Here is a 22265-nt window from a genome sequence, read left to right as displayed (position 1 = left end):
CAGGACAGATGCTGTAATTAATCATGCACGACAACTGGGGATAGTGGTCACAGTGTTCTCAAAGAGGAGTCACTACAGAGCAAGAAGAGGGGAAGGAGTGGGCACTGAAATAATTATTTTGGCTTAAGAATTAGCATTCACCAGCCATTTTAATAGCAATAAAGACACAATGCCAGCTAGTTCGAGCCCCAAATAGAAGACGATTGCTTTTTCCTCTAGACATACCTTGCCCTTGCATCTTAATAAAATGATAAGTATAAATGATTACTAATGGTTCTATTTGTTTTGTTATTTTTTGGCCCCACCGCACAATTTGTAGGATCTTAGATCCCCTACCAGTGATCGAACTTGTGCCCTCATCATTGAAAGCTCAGAGTCCTAAACCACTGGGCCACCAGGGAATTCCATTAATGGTTCTATTTCTAATGGTTTAGCTTCTTTTTAACAGGCCCTGGTGTGGGGGCCATGCAATCCACATTCTTAGCTGTAAATCTCGTATTTTCAGCTAAAAATAGAAGACACCATGGCTTAAACACAGGTTGGTATGGGATCTATTTCCCCCATCTTCTACATATTCAAGGAACCACAAGTGAAATTTGACATATCATTTTATTTGAAAAGTGAACAGTTGCCTGGTTGTTGCATCAAAATACAGTCCACAGTTTTTACTGAAATGTGTTTATTCTATAGCAAGATAAAAGCATTTTTGTTTTAGTTAAGCAAAATACAAACAACTTAATTGCTGCTATCATAACTCATAAAAAAGTATAAAACAGCATAAAAACACAATAAGCAACATAGCAATGAATGGTTTATGTCACCAGTGTTTACGTTAAAGCCTTGTTTATGAAAACTTTACAACACATGATATGAAAACTTACAACTTTGAAAGAAAATATTTACATTGATTATTCAGATGTGATGCGCCTTTTAAATATTCTACCGGTATTACGTCATAATAAAAACTCTTGCTTTTTTTTAAATCTTAACTTTTGTAATAACTGTCTTCATTTAAGTGCATTTCCCTTTTAAAAATACAGTGTTTTTAATTTTCAAAACTTGTCACTCAAAACACAGAATATAATATTCACATTCTTTTCTTCTAATTGGAATGAATAGAATGGGCTAACAGTGGTCATAGTGTTACAACATATACTGTGGTTTGGTTTGGAGAAGTCATGGGTAAAAAGTGAAAAGGAGTCAATAATTGAATCTAATCACTTGCATTTTTTTTTTTTTCTGGAGAGATTCAAGGAAAAAAATAAGAGCTTTGGCAAAAGTCTGTGATTTACATTATTTTTTTTTTCATGACAAAAAAATGCCATCAACGATTGACATCATACAAATGTTTGTATGAAACTGGATCTTCAGATTTCAGGTAGTTACTGACTGTGCTTTTTATTTTCAGGGCTTCGGAAGTTCCAGTCGCCTTGAAGTGGGGCTTCTTCACTTCAGGAGAAATAAGGCCATTTGCTATGACTCAGAGAGGCCAGTTTATTATAGTCATCAGTCTGTCCTAGGATTCATGACACGGTTTGATTCACATATTGTAGGTAGAGCCTGAATAAATAAAAAAGCCATCACATAGAAGAGCACAGCTTTTGTTATTAAAAACAGAGTAGTTTCGAGATCTTTCAGCTCCACTGTTTAGTTCTTCTTGCCTATCTAATAGACACTGGAGAGGACCGCCGCGATCGTTACACCTTTCTGCATCACCACCAAACACCGACTCCACGAGCTGCAGCCGCCTGGGGTGTACCCTCTGACGGCCACTCTCTTCCAGACGCGGCACAACCGCCTGCCCCGCGCGTTCGTCTTTAGAAAATACTGACCTGCGATAATACTTGAGTCTGTGTCTGAGACTGTATCTGCGACGGGTGCTGCTGAGAGGCCGGCTGGGGGCTCCCGAGGGCAGGGATGGGGGACGTGATCTGGGAGGTGACTGGGGAGTGCTGCCGGGGAGAAGGCTGGGACTGATGTTGCATGTGCTGCAGCTGCTGTAGCTGGAGACGCTGCTGCAGCTGCTGCTGGTTGATATGCTGCTGGAGCTGTTGCTGCTGCAGCTGCACGTGGTGCTGAAAATGCTGCTGCTGCAGCTGCTGCTGGAGCTGCTGCTGCTGGAGCTGCTGCTGCTGCAACTGCTGCTGCTGCAACTGCTGCATCTGCTGCTGCTGCTGCTGCTGCTGCGTCTGCACTGAGGGGCTCACCTGGGCGGAGGACGCCGAGCCCACCATGGAGCTGATCAGCGGAGCCCCAAGGTTCGACGGCATGTTGGCGGCGATGGTGACCGACGTGACCATCGGGTTCACGGGGAGTCTCATGGTCAAGGGTTTGGGAGCGATCGACCGAGGGAGCGACGGTTGGAGAGTCTGAGGGGACGCTGACACGGTTCCGTGCTGAGACAGCGGAGGGTTGAGAAGGAGGGAGGAGGTCAGATTGGTGGACGCCAGGGTCTGCTGAACAGAGCGAATGGTCTGGGCTTCTGCTGATTCTGCAGCAGCCTGCATTTGAGGGGAGATGGTTGGAGTGTTTTTATAAGGACTGTGAATGGATGACCAAAATGGTCAGCGTTACTCTTGCTTCCCAAGCACTTTGTGGGAGGATTAGGCAGCTCCTCCCGGAGGTGAAGTCCAACTCCCCACGTTTTGAATCTGAGCTGGCTTGGCACCTTTGCTCTGGTCAACAGAAAGTAATGGAAATAAGGCTTCAAAGACTGTCTGTCTCTCTCAGAACCTACCACCAGGTGATGACAGACATGTGGCCCTGGTACCAGACTCAGTTACTAGCTTACTGCCAGCCAGCCCACTGCCACATATGGTTATATGTGTGCCAGCTGCACACAGATGAGAAGGATTTGGTGACGCTGCCTTGCCTTGGCCTAGATCTGAAGACCCAGCTAGTTACCTGGCACTCTCTGAGATACATGCTTATCTTTGTAAGTCACTGGGTTTTGAGTCTATACCTGTGTTCCACAGCACTACTGTCCTGAAAGATGACTGATGCACGTTTGAGTGAGTAACAGTTGCTCAGCATTGAACCCTGAACTAAGATCACCACCAAGAACCATTTTGAAAGACAATGAGAATAGACTGCCCGACTCCAAGTCTAGCTCCACTACTCAACAACTCTGTGATTTGCGGCAAGTTCATTCACCCATCTCCATTCACCCCGTTTCCCTATCCATAAAATGGGGTTTAATGGTATTCACCTTGTGTAGGGGTTGTGAGAATGAAATGTACTCATATATAATTGTTAAGCATTTACAACAGTGCCTGGCCTACAGAAAGCACTTGCTAAATGTTAGCTATTTTCACTCATTAACAAGCTCTACTGCCAAAAAATGACTATTACTAGAAAACTTCAAAGCCCTGTATATAATATACAGAGCCATGATTATTTATAACAGTGCTTACTTGCGTATAAGAAAAACATAATTGAATTCTTTAGAAACACTTAATTGAAGAACTTTACAACCTTAGAAATATTTTGGTTTACCAAATACTTTCAAATTTTTCCAAAATTTATCAAAGACGTCATGCATAAGTGGAGAGTGTTCAACTCTCATGTGACTGAACAATCTGATATAAACAAACAATCTGGAGCTCAACATGCAGAGAAACTGCCTAATATATTTTGTACTAAAAACACATAATTACCTCCACAAAAATATTTTACTAATGCAACTGTGATCGGAATGACTTCTCTTAAAGACTACTTTTTCTTCCTATTCTTCATAAAATTAGGGGTTTTTTGGAGGGGAGTAGGGACAGGGGAACTTGGAAGCATCAAGCTGCCATCTACTCTCTTTAATGATTTTGAATGTTTATTTCTAGATTTTTATTACTTACATTTATAAAATCTACTATTAGAAGACACTCGAGGAATGACTTTACATGGAGAATCACTGGAGGTAGGAAAAGCCATGGCTGATGGCTTCTGTTTGAAGACCTTATCAGTGTAAGACTCCATCCGTTGGTGGATAGTTTTCTGATTTTGCACAAAAGCTCAGGGGATGGGGTGGGAGCGGGGGCTGCACATGACTTGAGGGTGGAGGGTCATGTTCTAAAGTCTTTGGTTAAGAAGAAACCCACAAATGTTCATAATGATCTTTAGAAACCATTACGTCATCCACAAAGTAGAATATGCACAGTTTTCTACATGTAAACGACACATTATTTTTAAATACTCAAATATTTAAAAATTGCCAAGACAGTCTTAAGGAAGAAACTACAAGAGATGTCTATACTTAGACACCTGGGCAATCACGCCATTGCACCTTTAAGATGCTCCCCTAGCAGAGAATGGAAAAGCGGATGAGTCTGAAGAGTTCCTGCTCACCTGCTGGTTCTACTCCTTTATGGTTTAATATTAAGCTTCGATTAATTTTGTTGGTTATTCTGAAGACTAAAAGTGATAGCTGAGTCACATCTTAAGGGAGGGAGTTTCAGGCTCTGAATGTAGTGCATGATCAGTTGTTCCAGTAGTGTCTGACTCTTTGCAACCCTATGGACTATAGCCCGTCAGGCTCCTCTGTCCATGGGATTCTCCAGGCAAGAATACTGGAGTGGGTTGCCATGCCCACCTCCAGGTGATCTTCCCAACTCAGGGAATGAGCCTGAATCTCCTGTGTTTCCTGCATTGCAGGTGGATTCTTTACCGCTGAGCCACTGGAGAGGCCCTCTGAATGTAGAGGCTTAAGTTCAAAGCACATGTGATGCACCCTCGTTTATTATTTCTAATGCTGAGGCTGAAATCTTGCTCCCTGTAATCCCGCTCCTTGAATGAGTTCCATCCAGGACACAGAGATCAAACTTAAGCTTTCCTTCCATGATGGCTGTTATACTTGAGGACAAAAATCAAATGACCCCAAATCCTTGCTTCCATGATTCTTTTAATTATTTAAATATGATTTGACTTTCAGCCCATACCATCATGGGGACAATGAACTAGAGGGCCTTCAATTAGTCACCATTTCTCTTTATATCATGGGGACCAAAAAGAGAGAACCAATTCTTCAGATGTGATCTAGTCATCAAACTATACAGTTAGATGCTGCTTCCTGTGAGATCACCATATTAGCAGCTATTTCACACTTTAGGGTCTGGTTGAAGTTATTCTAAACTTATACCGCAAGGGCCATTTTAGTTGCCTGCTATGTCCCTGGCCATTTAGTTGCCTGCTATAAATTTGAGGTGTTCTCAACTGCCCTGGGGCTTCCCAGGAGGCTCGCTGGTAAACAATCTGCCTGCCAAGCAGGAGACACGGGTTTGGTCCCCTAGGTTGGAAGATCCCCTGGAGAAGGAAATGGTGACCCACTCCAGTATTCTTGCCTGGAAAACTCCATGGACAGAGAAGCCTGATGGGCTAAAGCCCATGGCGTTGCTGGAGCGTGACACGACTTAGCAACTAAACAACAACAGTCCTTACCTATTGAAAAAATAAAAGCAAAACAAACCTACCCCTAAAGAATTTTAGATTTATTCTTTTTAAATCACCATCCTATTGGATAGATTTTCCAGTATCCATGGACTCAGTCTATCCATTGGGAAACATTTCTGAATCAGTTTTTAGTATCCGAAAGTAAAACTTTTAAGTTATCCCTTCTAAGTCAGTCATAGACCTGATCAGCCTAATCACAGATGCTATTTCCAGAGTGCACCCTGAGTTACTGGCTCTTGGCTTAAATCCATGTACGGTCAATTCTTCACACTCTAATGCACAAAGATCACCTATACCTGCTTCTGGCTAAGTGAATGAATAAATGATCCTCTTGAGTACATGCACATTGTTACTCTATTCACGTCACGCCATCTAATTAGCCACCAAGTACACCTCAATTCTTAACATCTATAGCCCACACATTCAGTGGTTTTCTACCAATGTGCGAGTCTGCATCCAGAATCGGTGTATCTCTCAATGTGCATCTTCCAGAGTCCCAGAAAAAGGCTTTGCTATGGACCACCTGATGAATATTTTCTCTTTCTAATGAAATGGGCAGTGTCCTAAGAACTGTCAAAGACAACCTCTCTTGATCAGGTTCTGAGCAGCTGCCAATGGTAGCTCTTAATATAAAGAAGAAACAACTCAGGTGAAAAAGGGAAAAAAGGGCTAAATTCTTTTTAAATGGCTTTGCCAGCAACACCGACCATGCCCTGAGGCCCTGTGTGGTACTTTGAGGCCACAACAAAGACAATGAAATGGAATCTCTGCTTGCCAGAGGAAATACATCAAGAGCAAAAACATTAGTTCACATTATCCTCCCCAAAGCCTTTCTAAATTCTAGGAAGGCTAAAGACAAAGTTAATTAAATGTTAAAATAGAAGGTAACAGCTCATGCTCCTTTTGGATCAAGGTAATAATAATCCAGAGTGACATTTGCTTTAGAATACCGGTGCATTTTATAAGACAGCAGGGCCCATTGTATACTCTATGTATAATACATGTATACATGTCTTTTTTTTTTAAGTACTTGGAGCATAATTTTATTTTAAATAATCATGAGGCTTATTTATTTATATGATGTGGAACAGTTTGGTCAAAAATGCAACATCCTCTATTACAATAATGCAACCACTGGAGAATTTATGATCTGCTGTCCAAAAATGCCTGAGAAACATACTTCTCAATTTAAATAGAGGACATTAACACAGATCTCAGCCCCTGACAGGAAGAAAGGGGGCTGTTTAAGACTTGTCTAAGTAGCTTCAGCCAACACACGCAGAGATCAGTGAATCTTTTGGAAACAGTTTGGATTCATTAGCTTGAATGAACTCTTATTTTTTATGCCATCATTTGAGTTATTTCTAAAGAGAACAAATAAGTTTATGAGTTATTCGAGGTGCTATCTTTTTGAGGAGTAGCGTTTATGTTTTCAATGCTCCAGGGCTGTTTTCAACTCTCTAACGCAGAGATTGGCCGCTCTTTTACCTTAGAAACGAGGCTGGCCCTGTATGCAGCCAGGGCTTTCAGGTATTCTTTCTTGGCAGCTTCCGTTTTCCTTTTATATACCTATTAAAAGACCACAATTAGCACCACCTTTAGCGTACACATTCTCAGCCATAAAATAACTGCTGTGCAAATTAGGTTGCAACAGAACTCACATAAAAAGTTGGTCTCCCTGGCTTTGATTTTTAAATGTGAAAACACACACACAGGTATTAAAACAAAACCAAACCCTGCCACCCTCACTGGGGCACGGTTTTGATGTTCACTATTACAAACAGAAAAATATTTCGGCTAGCAGCACAGAATTCATGAGAATAACAGCTGAGGGCCTCCTGTTCAGGCAGTAAATAAGGTAATGCGAATGAAATGTGTGGCAAACAGTTTAAATTATAGAAAATTAACAATTTCTCCATCATGTCTTCTTTCCCTCACATCCATTTCTAAACTGAAACAAATCAGAGGATGAAAACCCAGCAACAACAGCGAGAGCGAGTGAAGACAGAAGAGAAAAGATGGAGACCTTTCTTTTTGAGGGAAAAAAAAATCAGAAATAGTGAAAGATATAAGATTTCCATTAGTGAGACCAATGATTTACATAAATAAATCCCAGTATACAAAACCTGATTTGGGCTTCCTTTTCTTGAACAGTGGTCTGATGGCTAGCTGTTACACCAAAATGCAACTATGTTTTTTTCTCCAGAATTTAAAAGTTAGACGCAGCAGTTTGCCAGCCCCTTAGGATTACATTTCTAGGGTAGAAGACGGGGCTGCTACCTAGAGCATGGAGCTCAGTGCAAACAGGCGGATTCTACAGCAGCATCAGCCCAAGGTAACCAGCTGGTAGGAATGAGTTCTTGATTAAAGGAAGGAAGGAACAGATAAAGAAAGAAAACCAAGGGTTTTCCATTCTATTCCTGAAACAATTATTCTGGTTTACTACTAACAGGTATAGGATATTCAAAAGCAGAGACATTACTTTGCCAACAAAGGTTCGTCTAGTCAAGGCTATGGTTTTTCCAGTGGTCATGTATGGATGTGAGAGTTGGACTGTGAAGAAAGCTGAGCGCCGAAGAATTGATGCTTTTGAACTATGGTGTTGGAGAGGACTCTTGAGAGTTCCCTGGACTGCAAGGAGATCCAACCAGTCCATTCTGAAGGAGATCAGTCCTGGGTGTTCTTTGGAAGGACTGATGCTAAAGCTGAAACTCCAGTACTTTGGCCACCTCATGCAAAGAGTTGACTCATTGGAAAAGACTGATGCTGGGAGATTGGGGGCAAGAGGAGAAGGGGACGACAAAAGATGAGATGGCTGGATGGCATCACCAACTCGATGGACGTGAGTTTGAGTGAACTCCGGGAGTTGGTGACGGACAGGGAGGCCTGGCGTGCTGCAATTCATGGGGTCGAAAAGAGTGGGACATGACTGAGTGACTGAACTGAACTGAACTACTACAGGGGTCTATTCTTGTAAGGATCTGTGAAATTAATGCCTATGAATGGTCATTGGAATTTCACGGAGAAGACAGAGGAGAACTGAGCCCCAAGGAAGCCATTCTTCTCTGCATTTGTGTGGAGGACTTGCACGGGGAAAGACAGGACACTAGGCCCTAAGGAACTGTCTTCCACCAGCATGGCTAATCTCTCAAGGCCTCTCATACAGCCACATTTTCAAATGAACATGGAATAAAATTTCAAATGCTCCTTGACAATAATGAAACACACAGAGATGGCTTCCAAGTTTGGAAACCCACCAGGAGAGCACAAGGGTTCAGAAAGATGATCAAAAAAAAGCAAGCAGGATGAACTTAATCTCTCTGTAGTGCCCTTTGTGACAAAGTGGGGGTGGGGGGAGGGTTGGGGAAATTCTGCATTATTTAAAATGAAAAGATTATCATAAAAAGTTTATGCTTGCAGGATACTGCCTGGATCTCCTCCAACTCTCTTCTGAATGGGTTCTGAACACACACCCTTTAAGGGAACTGAGAAATCCAGACAAGTGGAAGGTACTTTGGAGTTATATGTTTGTGTTTTTTTAATTCCATAGCTTAGAAAAATGCTTTCATGAGAATCAATCATATTAAGGGGAGGCATTCACCCAGAAAAGGAGTCAGGAATGTTCTTGGAACATTGAGTTATATGGCTGATGGGCCTTTGCCTGAACTTACCTGCTTTTGTTCCTCCCCGAGGCTGTCCCACATAGATGCTACGATTTTTGAGACCTCTCCAAAGGTCGCATTGGGGTTCTGACCTTTAATTGCTGCCTGTGTGTCTCTGAAAAACAGGGCATATGCTGACACTGGCTTCTGTGGCTCATTGGGATCTTTCTTTTTCTTTTTCTTTGGAGTCTTGGGCTTCTTGCCAGAATCTGGAGCAGCTCTTTTCTCTCCGATGGCCTGCAAAGCAAGATGAAAATTCACTGCCTAGAATGTACTTGCAGAGAATGCAGAAAGACTTACTCAGGTCCCCGGTCATTCTTTTAAGGTTTTGTTAAACATCATGAACAGATGAATCACCACCAAAAGAGGGGGAGGGGTAAATTTACTTAGTGTTAACTGGATGGCAGAGATTAGCATTTAGAACATTGATTAATGAGACCCAGAAGTATCTTCAATACATTTGCAACATATGCTTTAAATAGCAATTATGAGTAATGAAAAACAGGACGCTTTGTACCAAACATGTATGTATGTGTGCATGTGTATATGTATGTGTGTGTTACATATGTACCCATAAACAAAATATTTTACATTTTCAGAGGTTTTAGAAGTAAACCTAAATAATATTCAGGATGTTGATCAAACTCAGATATTTTAAATGAGGTCCCATGGCCAAAGACACATACCATCGTATGTATGATTGGTCTGAATTGATTTTTTGAAGCTTGTTTTTTTTTTTTTTTTTACCAGAATTTTACTTTGCTAATGGTCTCCAAAACTCAAATGGAAATTAGCTCTAATTCCTAAGTTTGCACAAAAAGGGAAAGGACACTTTTATTTTCTAAAATAATAAAAACTTGCTAAAGAATAGGATAATAAGGAATGTAAAAGTATCCAAATTCTAACTAGAGCTAGAAAGGAAATTGATACTCTTCATAAAATTAAAAACCTGTAAAATAGCAGCATCAGTAGATACTTAAAATCACCAAGGCTAATAAGAAGACTAGTAAGAAGATGCTTACTATTATCTATAATAAGTAACGCTGCCACAAGAATACTGGCCTAGTGATATTCACACATATTCCCAATGAACTCTGAAATCAAAACTATAGGAATGATATAGATATAGTTTACCAAATTTATATATCACTGAGCTCTAATACTCACCTGCTGCTGCTAAGTCGCTTCAACCATGTCTGACTTGTGCGACCCCATAGATGGCAGCCCACCAGGCTCCCCCGTCCCTGGGATTCTCCAGGCAAGAACACTGGAGTGGATTGCCATTTCCTTCTCCAATGCATGAAAGTGAAAAGTGAAAGTGAAGTCGCTCAGTCATGTCTGACTCTTCGCAACCCTATGGACTGCAGCCCACCAGGCTCCTCTGTCCATGGGATTTTCCAGGCAAGAGTCCTGGAGTGGGGTGCCATATAACAGACTCATCAGAGAAGCAGGGGAAATGATTCATCAACCTTGTTTTATTCCCCTCCTCATCCCCTAGATTATAATATGATGACTATATTGGAGATAATTTTGCAGTTAACTATCAAGAATCCTGAAGTATTTGACAAAATCTGTTTTAAAAGCCAGCTCTGGGCAAGATCAACAGAGATAGATTCAAGTTACTAACGGATTGGCTTTTAATGGCCTTGAGTCTTAAATCTTAACTCAAATTTTCCAAGAGTATCATTACTTTCTGAAAGAGGGTCATTTGGAACTTAATTCAATGACTAGAATTCATAGGGAGGAAACTGATAAGCAACTTTTTTTTGAGAGCTCTGAACCCTAGGAAGCCAGTAACCTTCTTGGTGGGCCTGCTGTTTGCACTATTTGAGTAATAACACACCCATACTTTACACAAGTAGCTTACAGATGTCAGTAGGTATTAAGCTAGACTTCACCTCTCCTCCAAAATGCCATCTTTCATAACTCACACAATGAATTAAATAAAATTCCATAGACGCCACAGTCGTTTTTCTAAATCTTCAGAATAAGTGAAACTTGTATTCTAGTTAATGAATCTGAACTTGCAAATGAGTCAGATGTCTTCTAGTTAGAGCTTCAACTTGAGCCAAATTTTCCTTCAATGAAAAATATTACTTTAGCCACAAGGAAAAAATATATACACAGATTTTTCTAATTGAGTCAAACTCTATTCTTTTCTTGGAAGAGAATTTGGCACTGTTTGCACCAACAATACTCTGACCTATTTCCAGTGTAGCTTTTTCCAAATAGGAGTTCAGTTCCATTCTTTGCAAAACAACATTCAAATGTCGACAACCTTTGTCATCTTCCCTGGACAACCATGACTTGCCATAGTCATCCTTACCTTTTAAGAATAAATCCAAAGTGAAGAATCTCACAAGTTCAAATAAAAGCTCAGATTTAATTCTCCTAAAGAAACTTTGCATAGTTGACTCAAAGGGCTATGAAAAAGTGGAGAAATAGCTTTATTCCAAAGACATAATCAACAATAACATTAATCTTCCTTTTTTCAGCTAAGTTACTTAAAAGATAAACTGGATTCCTTGTCTTTACTCAAAACCTAGACTCTGTCTAAAAATGGAACGAGCTAAGAGTCACATAAAATTTTCTTTATAGAGATGACAATTTCAGATTGATACAGCGGTAAGTATTAAGATCAGTGGGAATGCGAACGAAAAGAAAGGAATCTATTTGAATTGTGTAATAGCCAGCTGTAACCCAGCTATATCTTATACACATCCCTTGAGTTTATTATTTCCCACTTCACCCTGCTGAAGTCCTTGTGAGTGTGAGTAGAGACTGCTAAGCAAATTTCTCCACTCTGTGTCCAGTGGGGAGTCAACATATCTGGACAGACCAAACCCTCCTTAAAATCCCTGCCACGTTTCTCCTCTTTTCAGCTAAACTCCCTCCTCTTTTCATCACCTGAAATCTTCTCTAAGCACCTTTTCTTCCATTTCTACTTAAACATAAATGATGCTAAAGGTAAAAATAAATGATGCTTAATATTCTGGCCTTGACTTGTTCCTTACCCACACTAAGAAATTCTGGTTACTTCTATGTGTTCCTATCTATGTGCCAATGGTTCAAAAATCTATACTTCCATCTCTAACAGACTGAATTCTAGACTCTCTCCAATGGACTGAGTTCTAGATTCAAATGGAAGTGTCTCAAATTCAACCCCTACCATGCCAAACTTTCAGCTTCCCCATGGTGGAGAAAAATAACATTCCTCACTTCCTGGGTTAATCTTCTCCATTTACTGATATCCATGCTGGTTCTCAAACTAAAACCCAACATACCTTTTACTCCTTCAAATTCCAGGCAATTATCAAACCTTAATGGATGATTCTCTCTCTCTTGAATGTCTCACTAATCTCGCACCTCCTGTATGCCTTCCTTTGCTAAAATTAAAGGAAACAAATCATAACAAAAGGATGTTTTAATTGGTTTCCTTCTCTCTGGTCCCTCTCTTTGTAACTCGTTCTATATACAGCCTAAGCTATCTTTCTAAAGCAAAAAATCTGTTCATGCCATTCCTGAATGCAAAGAATTAATCAGCTCTCAACTACCAGCAGGGAAAGGCTACCACATTCCAGCAATTTCTTTCAAGTCCCATTTCTTTCCTCCTCCATGTCACACCATTCATGGTACCCATAAATGGACATATAATTCCTTTGCTCTTTCTACCACAATGTGGGCCTCTCTCTTCTGCCTCACAAACTTTTGTGTGTCCTCTTAGACCTAATTCAAACATCACCTTCTCAATAAAGTCTTCCTCAAATCACTCTCCAAAGCAGAATCGATGACAATCTCAGCACACCAGATACATCAGTTATGCCATTAATCACATCTGGAGCTAGTTTTAAACACTCTTACTTGTTCCCAGTGGGAAGTCCCAGGGGCAGCAATTCTCTCTTAAGTCTTTGTATCACCAGAACCAAGTAAAATGCCAAGCACAGAGTAGGTGTACCACACATAATTAATAAATGAGGAATGAGTAATTGTGTAACTAGAATAAGTAACTTTAATGAAACGATGTCTTTTCTAGGCATGCAAAAAAGTCAAACTGGCAACTAAGTTTTTGTTTCAAATTGTGTATATTTGAATCAGGTATCATTTCCTCCACAAAAGCAAACGTGCAAACCACTGGAACATACCATGTGGTAAACACCTCTGAAGTGCAAGACTGTCCAACGGGCAGCAGTTCAGCCAGCTAACCAGATGAAACGTGCCCACCGGGACATTAACTTAGGACCAGAGCTGTTCAGAATTTCTGAAAAGTCTAGCGCAAGCCTTCTCCTTTGCCGATTTAAGTAAAATTCAGCCTATTAAGTGATTTGCTCAAGGCCTTACAACTAGTAGGAGAAGTCAGATCTCCCAAGTTTCAGTTGAATATACTTTCCACAGAAATAAACAGATATAAAAGAGTTAAGAAAAAATTAAGCTGTCATAAATTTAAGTGCTACTCCACATCCTTGAAGAAAAGGAAGGTAATATTGTGAATGAAGCTTAAACACAAGAACATGGGGCGATCCCTGTATACTAAAGGCAGTTAACTTACTCTGTTGGTTTCATCAGCGTCCTCCTCATTGATGGAGCTGGAAGGGGAGGGAGTCGCCGATTTGCTCGCAGGAGGTGAAGGAGACGTGTGGGGCACACTGGCCCCTCCCAAATTCAACCCCAGCTGGGCGCTGAGCTGAGACTGGTTGATGGTGGTGAGCTGGGCAGGCGGCATGATCCCAGAGCGAGCAGCGTCCGTCATGTGGACGATGGACCTCATGATCACAGAGGGATCCTGGCGGTATTGTGAAACTTGTGTGTGGCTCTGATCCTAAAGGGACAACAGAAATGGGAAACTCTTAGTTTTCCCAAACATCAGTGAGCTTGCAGGGGTTGGAGAAGGGGGTCAAAAGTTACCAACTTTCAGTTACAAAATGAATACATCATTGCATTGCACTGTTGTTCAGTCGTTAAGTCATATCCAACTCTTTGCAACCTGTGCGGCTCCTCTGGCCATGGGGTTTCCCAGGCAAGAATACTAGAGTGTGTTACCACTTCCTGCTCTAGGGGATCTTCTTGACCCAGGGATCAAACTTTGCATCTCCTACATGAGTCTCCTGCATTGTAGGCAGATTCTTTACCTCTGAGCCACCAGAGAAGCCCTAAATACATCATAGGGATGGAATACACAGCCTGGTTGGCTGTAGGTAATAATACTCTATGACATATTTGAAAGTTGCTAAGAGAGTAGATCATAAAGTCTTCATCACAAGAAAAAGAAAAACCATTTTTTTTTTTTTTGGTAACTGTATGATGACAAATGTTAACTATAATTACTGTGGTGATAATTCTGGAATATACACAAATATCCAATCATTATGTTGTACACCTGAAACTAATATAATATGTCAATTAATACCTCAATTAAAAAGATCAATGAACATAACTTCAGCAGCTCCTTAGATAGGTTTGACTTGTTCCAATTTTGTTAGATCTGATTTATTGCAGGATAATGGTCTCTATTAATTTATTAACTAGAAGGAATCATGCTAGAAAGTTGAAAGGTCAAAAGCACAAAGCCCAAATTATCCAGCCTCAACTGTTACACTGTAGAACTGTCTTGTGTGAGTGTGCGTGCATGCTGTCGAGTCTGACTCTTGGCAATCTCACGGACTAGCCCACCAGGCTCCTCTGTCCATGGAATTTTTCAGGCAAGAATACTGGACTGGGTTGCCATTTCCTCCTTCAAGGGATCTTCCTGCCCAGGGATCTCCTGCATCAGGAGGCAGATTGCTTTACCACTGGGCCACCAGGGAAGCCTAGACCTATCGCTGGATGACTTAACTATGTGAAAATAAAGGACTATTAGCAAAGGGAAGAGAAATCTCTACCTCTTGCTCCTTTCTGAGGAAACTGATGTCAAGGAAAGGGGTGACGCCGAGGTCTAAGCCTTTCGGGCTCACCAACTCACTGGCCATCCTTCTTCCACACAGAGCTGGTTCAATTATCCTTTCTCCAGCTCTGCAATATGGGGAGAAGCTGTTCTCTATTTTATCCTCCCAGGCATGCATACGCCATGTAGCAAGGATGGGCTAGAGAAACGCGGAGCAAGCATCTGTTTGCTTCAGGGCACCCTCTCTGTAAAACCCTCTGTGGTTAACCAGAGGATCATTCCAATTCAGAATTATACTGTCAATGGCATCTGGAAGCCATTCCATGTCTTTAGGATTGGATATCACTTTTTTTCATCTTAAACCTGCTTTGTTTTCTTTTGCTTAACCCATCCTGATTTAATGTATTAATGAATTGTTTAAAATATGTATCAGGAGGAGGTAGAGACCATCAGAATTAGCTCCCCTGAAAATTACTGCCAACACTTCAAAAGTAGCCTTCTCTGTTTTGGGGAGGCATAGAAAAGGATTTAGATTTGCTTCTTCTTCTCATTCCAAAGAATACAAAAATGAAGACATGCTTTTCAAATGACTTCATTTAAGTCTTGTCATTTAGAATGAGCCTGCGATTTTCTTGAAACCAAATTCTCTTGACTCACAGTGACCCAGAATCTAATTTTATACATAACCCTATGAATTCTTCTTTTCAATATTTCTCATAAAGCTTATTTTGCTCTTTAAAGAAACAAATGAATTATAAATATTATAATGCCACTAATTCAGAAGCCAAGAGCTATCAATAGGAAACTAGTTGAATAAATTATGATCGATCATGCTACAAAGTATTATGAAGCTTTTTAAAATAATGAATTAGATTTATGTGTATTGACCTAGAGAAGAGTGTCTTCATTTTGGCTCTAATGACATTCTGGACCAGATAATTCTTTGCTGTGGTGGCTGTCCTTTGCATTGTAGGTTGTTAACAGTAACCCTGGTCTCTCCCTGTGTGTGTGTGTTAGTTGCTCAGTCATATCCAACTCTTTGTGACCACTTGAACTGTAGCCCACCAGGCTCCTCTGTCCATGGAATTCTCCAGGCAAGAATACTGGAGTTGGTTGCCATTCCCTTCTCCAGGGGATCTTCCCGACCCAGGAATCAAACGTGGAGATGCCAATAGCAGCCTCCTTTCCTTCACCAGTCATGACAATCAAAAATGTCTCCAGATATTGCCCCATGGAGGGCAAACTTGCTTCCAGTTCTAGAGAGCCACTAATCTAGAATGATATGCAAGATCTAGCAAGTGAAACGGAGAAGGTGATGGCACCCCACTCCAGTACTCTTGCCTGGAAAATCCCATGGATGGAGGAGCCTGGTGGGCTGCAGTCCATGGGGTCTCGAAGAGTCGGACATGACTGAGCGACTTCACTTTCACTTTTCACTTTCATGCATTGGAGAAGGAAATGGCAACCCACTCCAGTGTTCTTGCCTGGAGAATCCCAGGGATGGGAGAGCCTGGTGGGCTGCCGTCTATAGGGTCGCACAGAGTCGGACATGACTGAAGCGACTTAGCAGCAGCAGCAGCAGCAAGTGAAAAACCAGGTTGCAAAACAGTTATGGAGTATAGCCCCTCTTTGTTTTTTTTGTTTGTTTGTTTGTTTTTAAGTTTAGGGACTTCTGGGGTGATCCAGTAGATAAGAATCCACCTTCCAATGCAGGGGATGCAGGTTTGATCCCTCGGGGAACTAAGATTCCACATAGTTGCATCACAACTAGAGAGAAGCCTGTCTGCAGCAAAGGAAGATCCCATACACTGTGACTAAGCCTGGAGGCAACCAAATAAATAAATAGTTTAAAAAAATGTAAACAGTAGTTACATCATACTGGATTGGAGGGGTAAGGAGGGGAGCATCTTAACTTGTCCCATTCACAAAAACACGAAACAAACAAACAGAAACTCAAACACTATAGTTAGGAAAATCTAAAACCAAGAGATAAAAACACTCAAGGAGTCTGTGGCTAATTGTCAGAGTTTAATAGAAAAGATACATATTTTCCATTAATAATTTTTGAGTTATCAAATTCCTATGGAATACTGGAAAAAGGTGCTCCACATTTCAGAGCAACCCCAACTCTTTTTGTCTCACTAACAAGACACTCTGAAAATACTACATTCTCCTTGTAGGAGTCCTTCTACAGTCTGGTATCACAAAAGTGGATTTCATGTTATCAGTGTGTCTTAATTTCCTTTTCTTGGCACTCTTCACACATTTAGCTATTTCTCTTCAAAAATCTGAGGAGACTGTCCACTCTTCCATGTTCTTTTAAAGTTCTACCATTGCTTACTGATGTTTTTCAGCCCGCCACAACTGGGAATTATGCTATCTTTTTCTTAACTTTAGTCTCCAAATATATCTTTCAGAGGCTTTTCAAAGATCCTTTCAGACTTCTTTAAATCTAACTATTTTAAAATATCTGCAGGCAACTCCAGAGTATTTTAATTCCAATGGTAAAATAATCAGTTAACTGGTATGGCCACGAAATATGAGGATGTAATTTACACAGCCTTCTCATTAACCAAGAAGCCACTGTGCTTTCTTTACTCCCATGCCCATGAACATCAGCAGGTATAGATACTTGACAGGTGCATCCCAGATGTACAATATTTCAGAGGAATCTCATGGTCACACAGAAGGCCATGGGGTTAGATTTTTGGCTTTGTCCACTCTTCCTGAACTCCACCTGCCATTTATGCATTTATGATAGACCTAGTTGCCTAAGAGTTCCTGTTGACAAACAGCCAAGGTTCATGAACAAGGAACATCGACTGTGTGTTTCTTCGGATCTGGGACCTGTGCTAAGCTTAGTGTGCACTTTCCAATCCAGTCCTCTAAATAACTTCCTGAGTTAGATACTATTGTACCTATGCTTGGATAAGAAGGATCCCCTAAGCCACAGAGGTAGCTGGGGTGACTGGTTGATGGAGAAACCGTTCTCTAAGTCCCATGGACAGAGGAGCCTGGCGGGCTACAGTCCATGGGGTGGCAAAAGAGTCAGACTTGACTTAGCAACTGAACAAGGACACAGCAAAGGCGCCATGGTGCCACCACTGCTGGCAGCGTGTACTGACAGAGTGGGAGATGAAAGGGCTCTGAACTCTGTGCCATCACCACCCTCCTTTAACAAAAGCAGCTCCATTTTTATTTGTTTTATATAAATTGAGACTCATTTCACTAAAAGAAAAAAGGGGGGGTGGTTTCTGAATTGGGGACAGTGTGAAAACCACTCCTGAAGCATACTGGTGGTGGTGGGGCCACAATCTTGCCAAAACTTAGAGCCATCCACGTGGTCTTCAAATCCAAAAAATGCTGGCCCACCTTTCTTATCTCCCACAGGACCATACACCAAGGACCTCTAAAATATTGTCAGGTAACCTGTGAACCACATAATCAATGCAACCAAATGTGCTAGCATCTACCATGGTCCATTGTTATCTGATAATAACTTCCTACGTGTGAGGATTATAGTATAAGAAGATTAATGGTGAAAGTATCTCTTTAGAGAATCAAGTTCCTTTAGGGTCACCAATTATTAACAACCTCCTTGGGGAACCTGATGATCCTTAACAGCTCCAATCATTTTCTATTTCAAAAAGTAACCTTAAAAAAAAACCTCCTGTGATCTTAGGATTTCCACTTAAGAAGAAAAAGATGTCAGCTCAGTTGAAAAGTATTTATTGAGCACGTACGATGTAGCAGGCCAGCGACGCCAGTATACCAATGCTCATATGTTTCAAAACTAGAAAATTACCATGTGATTCTTTTAAACATGACTCTATTTAGACAGAATTTAGGATGGACTAATGAATTTATTAATACTATAAAAAAGTGTAGGCAAGAATAATTCATCTATATTCCTCCAAAACAGCTCACCACTTTTCCTAGTAGTAATGATACTACAGGGCTTCCCTGATGGTTCAGTCAGTAAAGAATCTGCCTGCAATGCAGGAGATGCGGGTTTGATTCCTGGGTTGGGAAGATCCCCTGGAGAAAGAAACGGCAACTCACTCCAGTATTTTTGCCTGGGAAGTCCAATGAACAGAGGAGTCTGGTGGGCTACAGTCCATGGGGTTGCAAAAGAGTCAGACGTGAATTAGCAACTAACCCACCACCACCACCACCACCACCAATGACATGAGATGGAAATGTATAACCATGGATATAGCCCTAAGACATTTAATGTGTTTTTGTAAATCATTAATCTTGCTTATTAACATTAAGCATTGAAAGATTTACCAATGATCACTGAAAGACAAAGCAACTACTGGGTTATAAGAGATTCTATTATCACATCCAACAAGAAGGACTGAATGCCGGTAGCCTTTTTGACTCTTCATACAATTATGTTTTATATGGAGAGTTCACTTGTATCGTTTCCTAAATTGTTCATCATTGGAAAGCAACTCCTTCTTTCTTCTTATCTCACTTTGTCTTCTAACTGATAATATTAGATAAGAGTTTGTCAACCTCAGCAGTATTGACATTTTGGACTGGATAATTCTTTGTCGGGCAGACGCATCAAATCCTTTGCTTGCAATGCATCTTGAGCATTGTAAATGCTTAATAGCATCTCTGGTCTCTATCCACTGGGTGCCAGTAACCTCCCCTCCCCACCAAGCTGTGACATTCAACTGTCTCCAGACACAGCAAAATTCCCTGATGGACAAAATCTGCAATGCCCCATTTGAAAATGATTTTATTAGAGAAATATAACAGAAATCATCTTCTTGTGGGGGAAGAGAACTGGGTGTCCAAAATTAGGTTCTGTCTGTAAAAACAGAACATATGTGCATAAAAAAGATTCAAACTGTGATAAATATTGTGGAAAAATAAAAAGGCTTTGGAAAAATAAAAAGGCTATGCAAAAAAAAAAAAAAATTTATTCAGGAGAGGGTAGCTATATTTGATTCGGTTAGTAGGAAAGGCCTCTCGAAGGTGACTTTTGAGCTGATACCTGAAGAGTAAGAAGAAGTCCATCAGAAAATGGGGAGAAAGTATGTTCCAGCCAGAGGGAAGAGCATGTGCAAAGTCTGAGATGGGAGAAGGCTTGTCATGCTTGAGAAATGAGGAGGCCAGGAAAGGCAGGAGCGGGTTAGGCAAGGCGAACAGCGAAGTGCAGTGGGTTTGGGAAGGATGGGGATGGGCCAAATCAGGTGAGGTGGGAAAACTGGGGGATGCTCCCCTGCAGAGGTGACCCACTGGGTTGAGTTGTAAAGGATGAGTGGAAGCTAAGAGAGCTAGAAAAGAGGGAAAAGCATTGTATGCAGAGAAGAAGAACATGTCAAAGTCCCGTGGCATAAGGGAGCACATGTGTGTGTGTGCTCGCTAAGTCGCATCTGACTCTTTGTGACCCTATGGACTACAGCCCACCAGGCTCCTCTGTCCAAAGGATTCTCCAGGCAAGAATGCTGGAGTGGGTTTCCATGCCCTACTCCAGGGGATCTTCCCGACTCAGGGATCAAACCCGTGTCTCTTGAATCTCCTGCATTGGCAGGCAGGTTCTTTACCACCAGTGACACTTAGGAAGCCCTAAGGAAGCACATGATGGATAAGAAGAGGTCCGTGTTACTGCCCAGGAAAAGCAAGGCTTGCTGTGAAGCTGGAGAACAAGTAATGGCCATAAGTAATGGGTCTGTAGTCCATTCTGGGTTTTATTCACAATGGAGAAAGGAGCCATTGAAAGTTTAAAAGCTTGTACCTATTTAATGACATCATTCATCCCAATAAATATTAACTGATTGTACTTGATGGGCAACCCATCAATTGTGGACAACTTGGATTTAATTATAAATAGTATAAAGAGCCTAACACCTCAACTTATTTTTTTAATTGGTATGAACTTTTTTATTTTTTGTAGAATGAAGCAATTTTTAATTTACTTTCTAATAAAAAGTGAAGTGAAAGACTCCCACTTGTGTCCAATTCTTTGCTACCGCATGGACTATACAGTCCATGGAATTCTCTAGGTCAAAATACTGGAGTGGGTAGACTTTCCCTTCTCCAGGGGATCTTCCCAACCCAGGGATCAAACCCATGTCTCCCACATTGCAGGCAGATTCTTTACCAGAGGAGCCACAAGGGAAGCCCAAGAATATTGGAATGGGTAGCCTATCCCTTCTCCAGTGGATCTTCCCAGCCCAGGAATTGAACCAGGGTCTCCTGAATTACAGGTGGATTCTTTACCAACTGAGCTATCAGAGAAGCCATAAATTTTAATTTTCTAATAAAAATTAAACTGTAAATCAATAAAATATATATGATAGCTCCTAAAAGCCCAGGCTCCTTTATTTTATGTTTTTTGATTCTCATTAGTTATCTATTTTGTATATAATAGTGTATATATATCAATCCCAATCCATCCCACACACTCCCTCCCCTCCTTGGTATCCATACATTTGTTCTCCATGTCTGTGTCTCTATTTCTGCTTTGCAAATAAGCTCATCTATACTATTTTTCTAGATTCCACACATATGTGTTAATATATTTGTCTTTCTCTTTCTGACTTCACTCTGTATGACAGTTTCTAGGTCCATCCACATCTCTACAAATGGCACAATTTTGTTCCTTTTTATGGCTGAGTAGTATCTCATTGTATACATGTATAACATCTTCTTCAGCCATTCCTCTGTTGATGGACATGCTTCCATGTCCTGGCTACTGTAAATAATGCTGCAAGGAATATGGGGTGCATGTATCTTTTTGAATTTTCATTTTCTCTGGGTATATGCCCAGGAGTGGGATATGGTAGCATGATTTGAAGAGTACTCAAGCATTTGCAACCAGAGAAGATTATTCAGAATGCGCAGGTCACAGACTTCGAACAGGAAGCACACTGCCTTCTACTTGCCTATAAATACCATTTGACAAAGTCTTTGGGCAATGATGCCTTGATGGTTTGTCTATGTCTTCATGGGCAGAGTGCTTAGCTGAGACTCGCTCCTCTTTCCACCTGATGAAAGAGCCTCTTTGTCGTTTGTTTTTTAAAAAGGAAACCAAGGAATGGATGTTTTGGGTAGCGGTTCCTTGTTTTCTTCAATTGCCTGAAATCCATTCTATTAATGAACATTAATCATTGGAGCAAATGGCTAAAAATCTGAATAATTTTATATTAAAAAGGAAACTTTAGCTCGCTAGCATAAATTAGAAACTGGAATCACCACGATCGTTGCAATGCCAGGTAAATACTAAGTAAAGCAAATAACAACACAGTCCATCTAAATATGGGGATCTA

General features: G+C 40.9%; 1 protein-coding gene across 5 annotated transcripts in view; it reads right to left on the bottom strand.

Moving 5' to 3' along the window:
* Positions 1–590: 590 nt before the first annotated feature.
* Positions 591–22265, bottom strand: part of TOX3 (TOX high mobility group box family member 3) — a 122617-nt gene continuing 100942 nt past the window's right edge. For all 5 annotated transcript variants that reach the window (XM_027513597.1, XM_027513595.1, XM_027513594.1 and 2 more), the window contains exons 4-7: positions 13648–13917; positions 9111–9338; positions 6928–7008; positions 591–2501 (exon numbers count right to left, since the gene is read on the bottom strand). In XM_027513597.1, coding sequence (XP_027369398.1) covers positions 1818–2501; positions 6928–7008; positions 9111–9338; positions 13648–13917 — 1263 coding nt within the window. In that variant the 3' untranslated portion in view covers positions 591–1817. The remainder of the gene's footprint in view (positions 2502–6927; positions 7009–9110; positions 9339–13647; positions 13918–22265) is intronic.

The sequence above is a fragment of the Bos indicus x Bos taurus genome, chromosome 18, assembly GCF_003369695.1.
Source record: "Bos indicus x Bos taurus breed Angus x Brahman F1 hybrid chromosome 18, Bos_hybrid_MaternalHap_v2.0, whole genome shotgun sequence".
NCBI lineage: Eukaryota > Metazoa > Chordata > Mammalia > Artiodactyla > Bovidae > Bos > Bos indicus x Bos taurus.
Note: the sequence above shows the minus strand (reverse complement) of the source record. Positions and strands in the feature narration are given on the sequence as shown.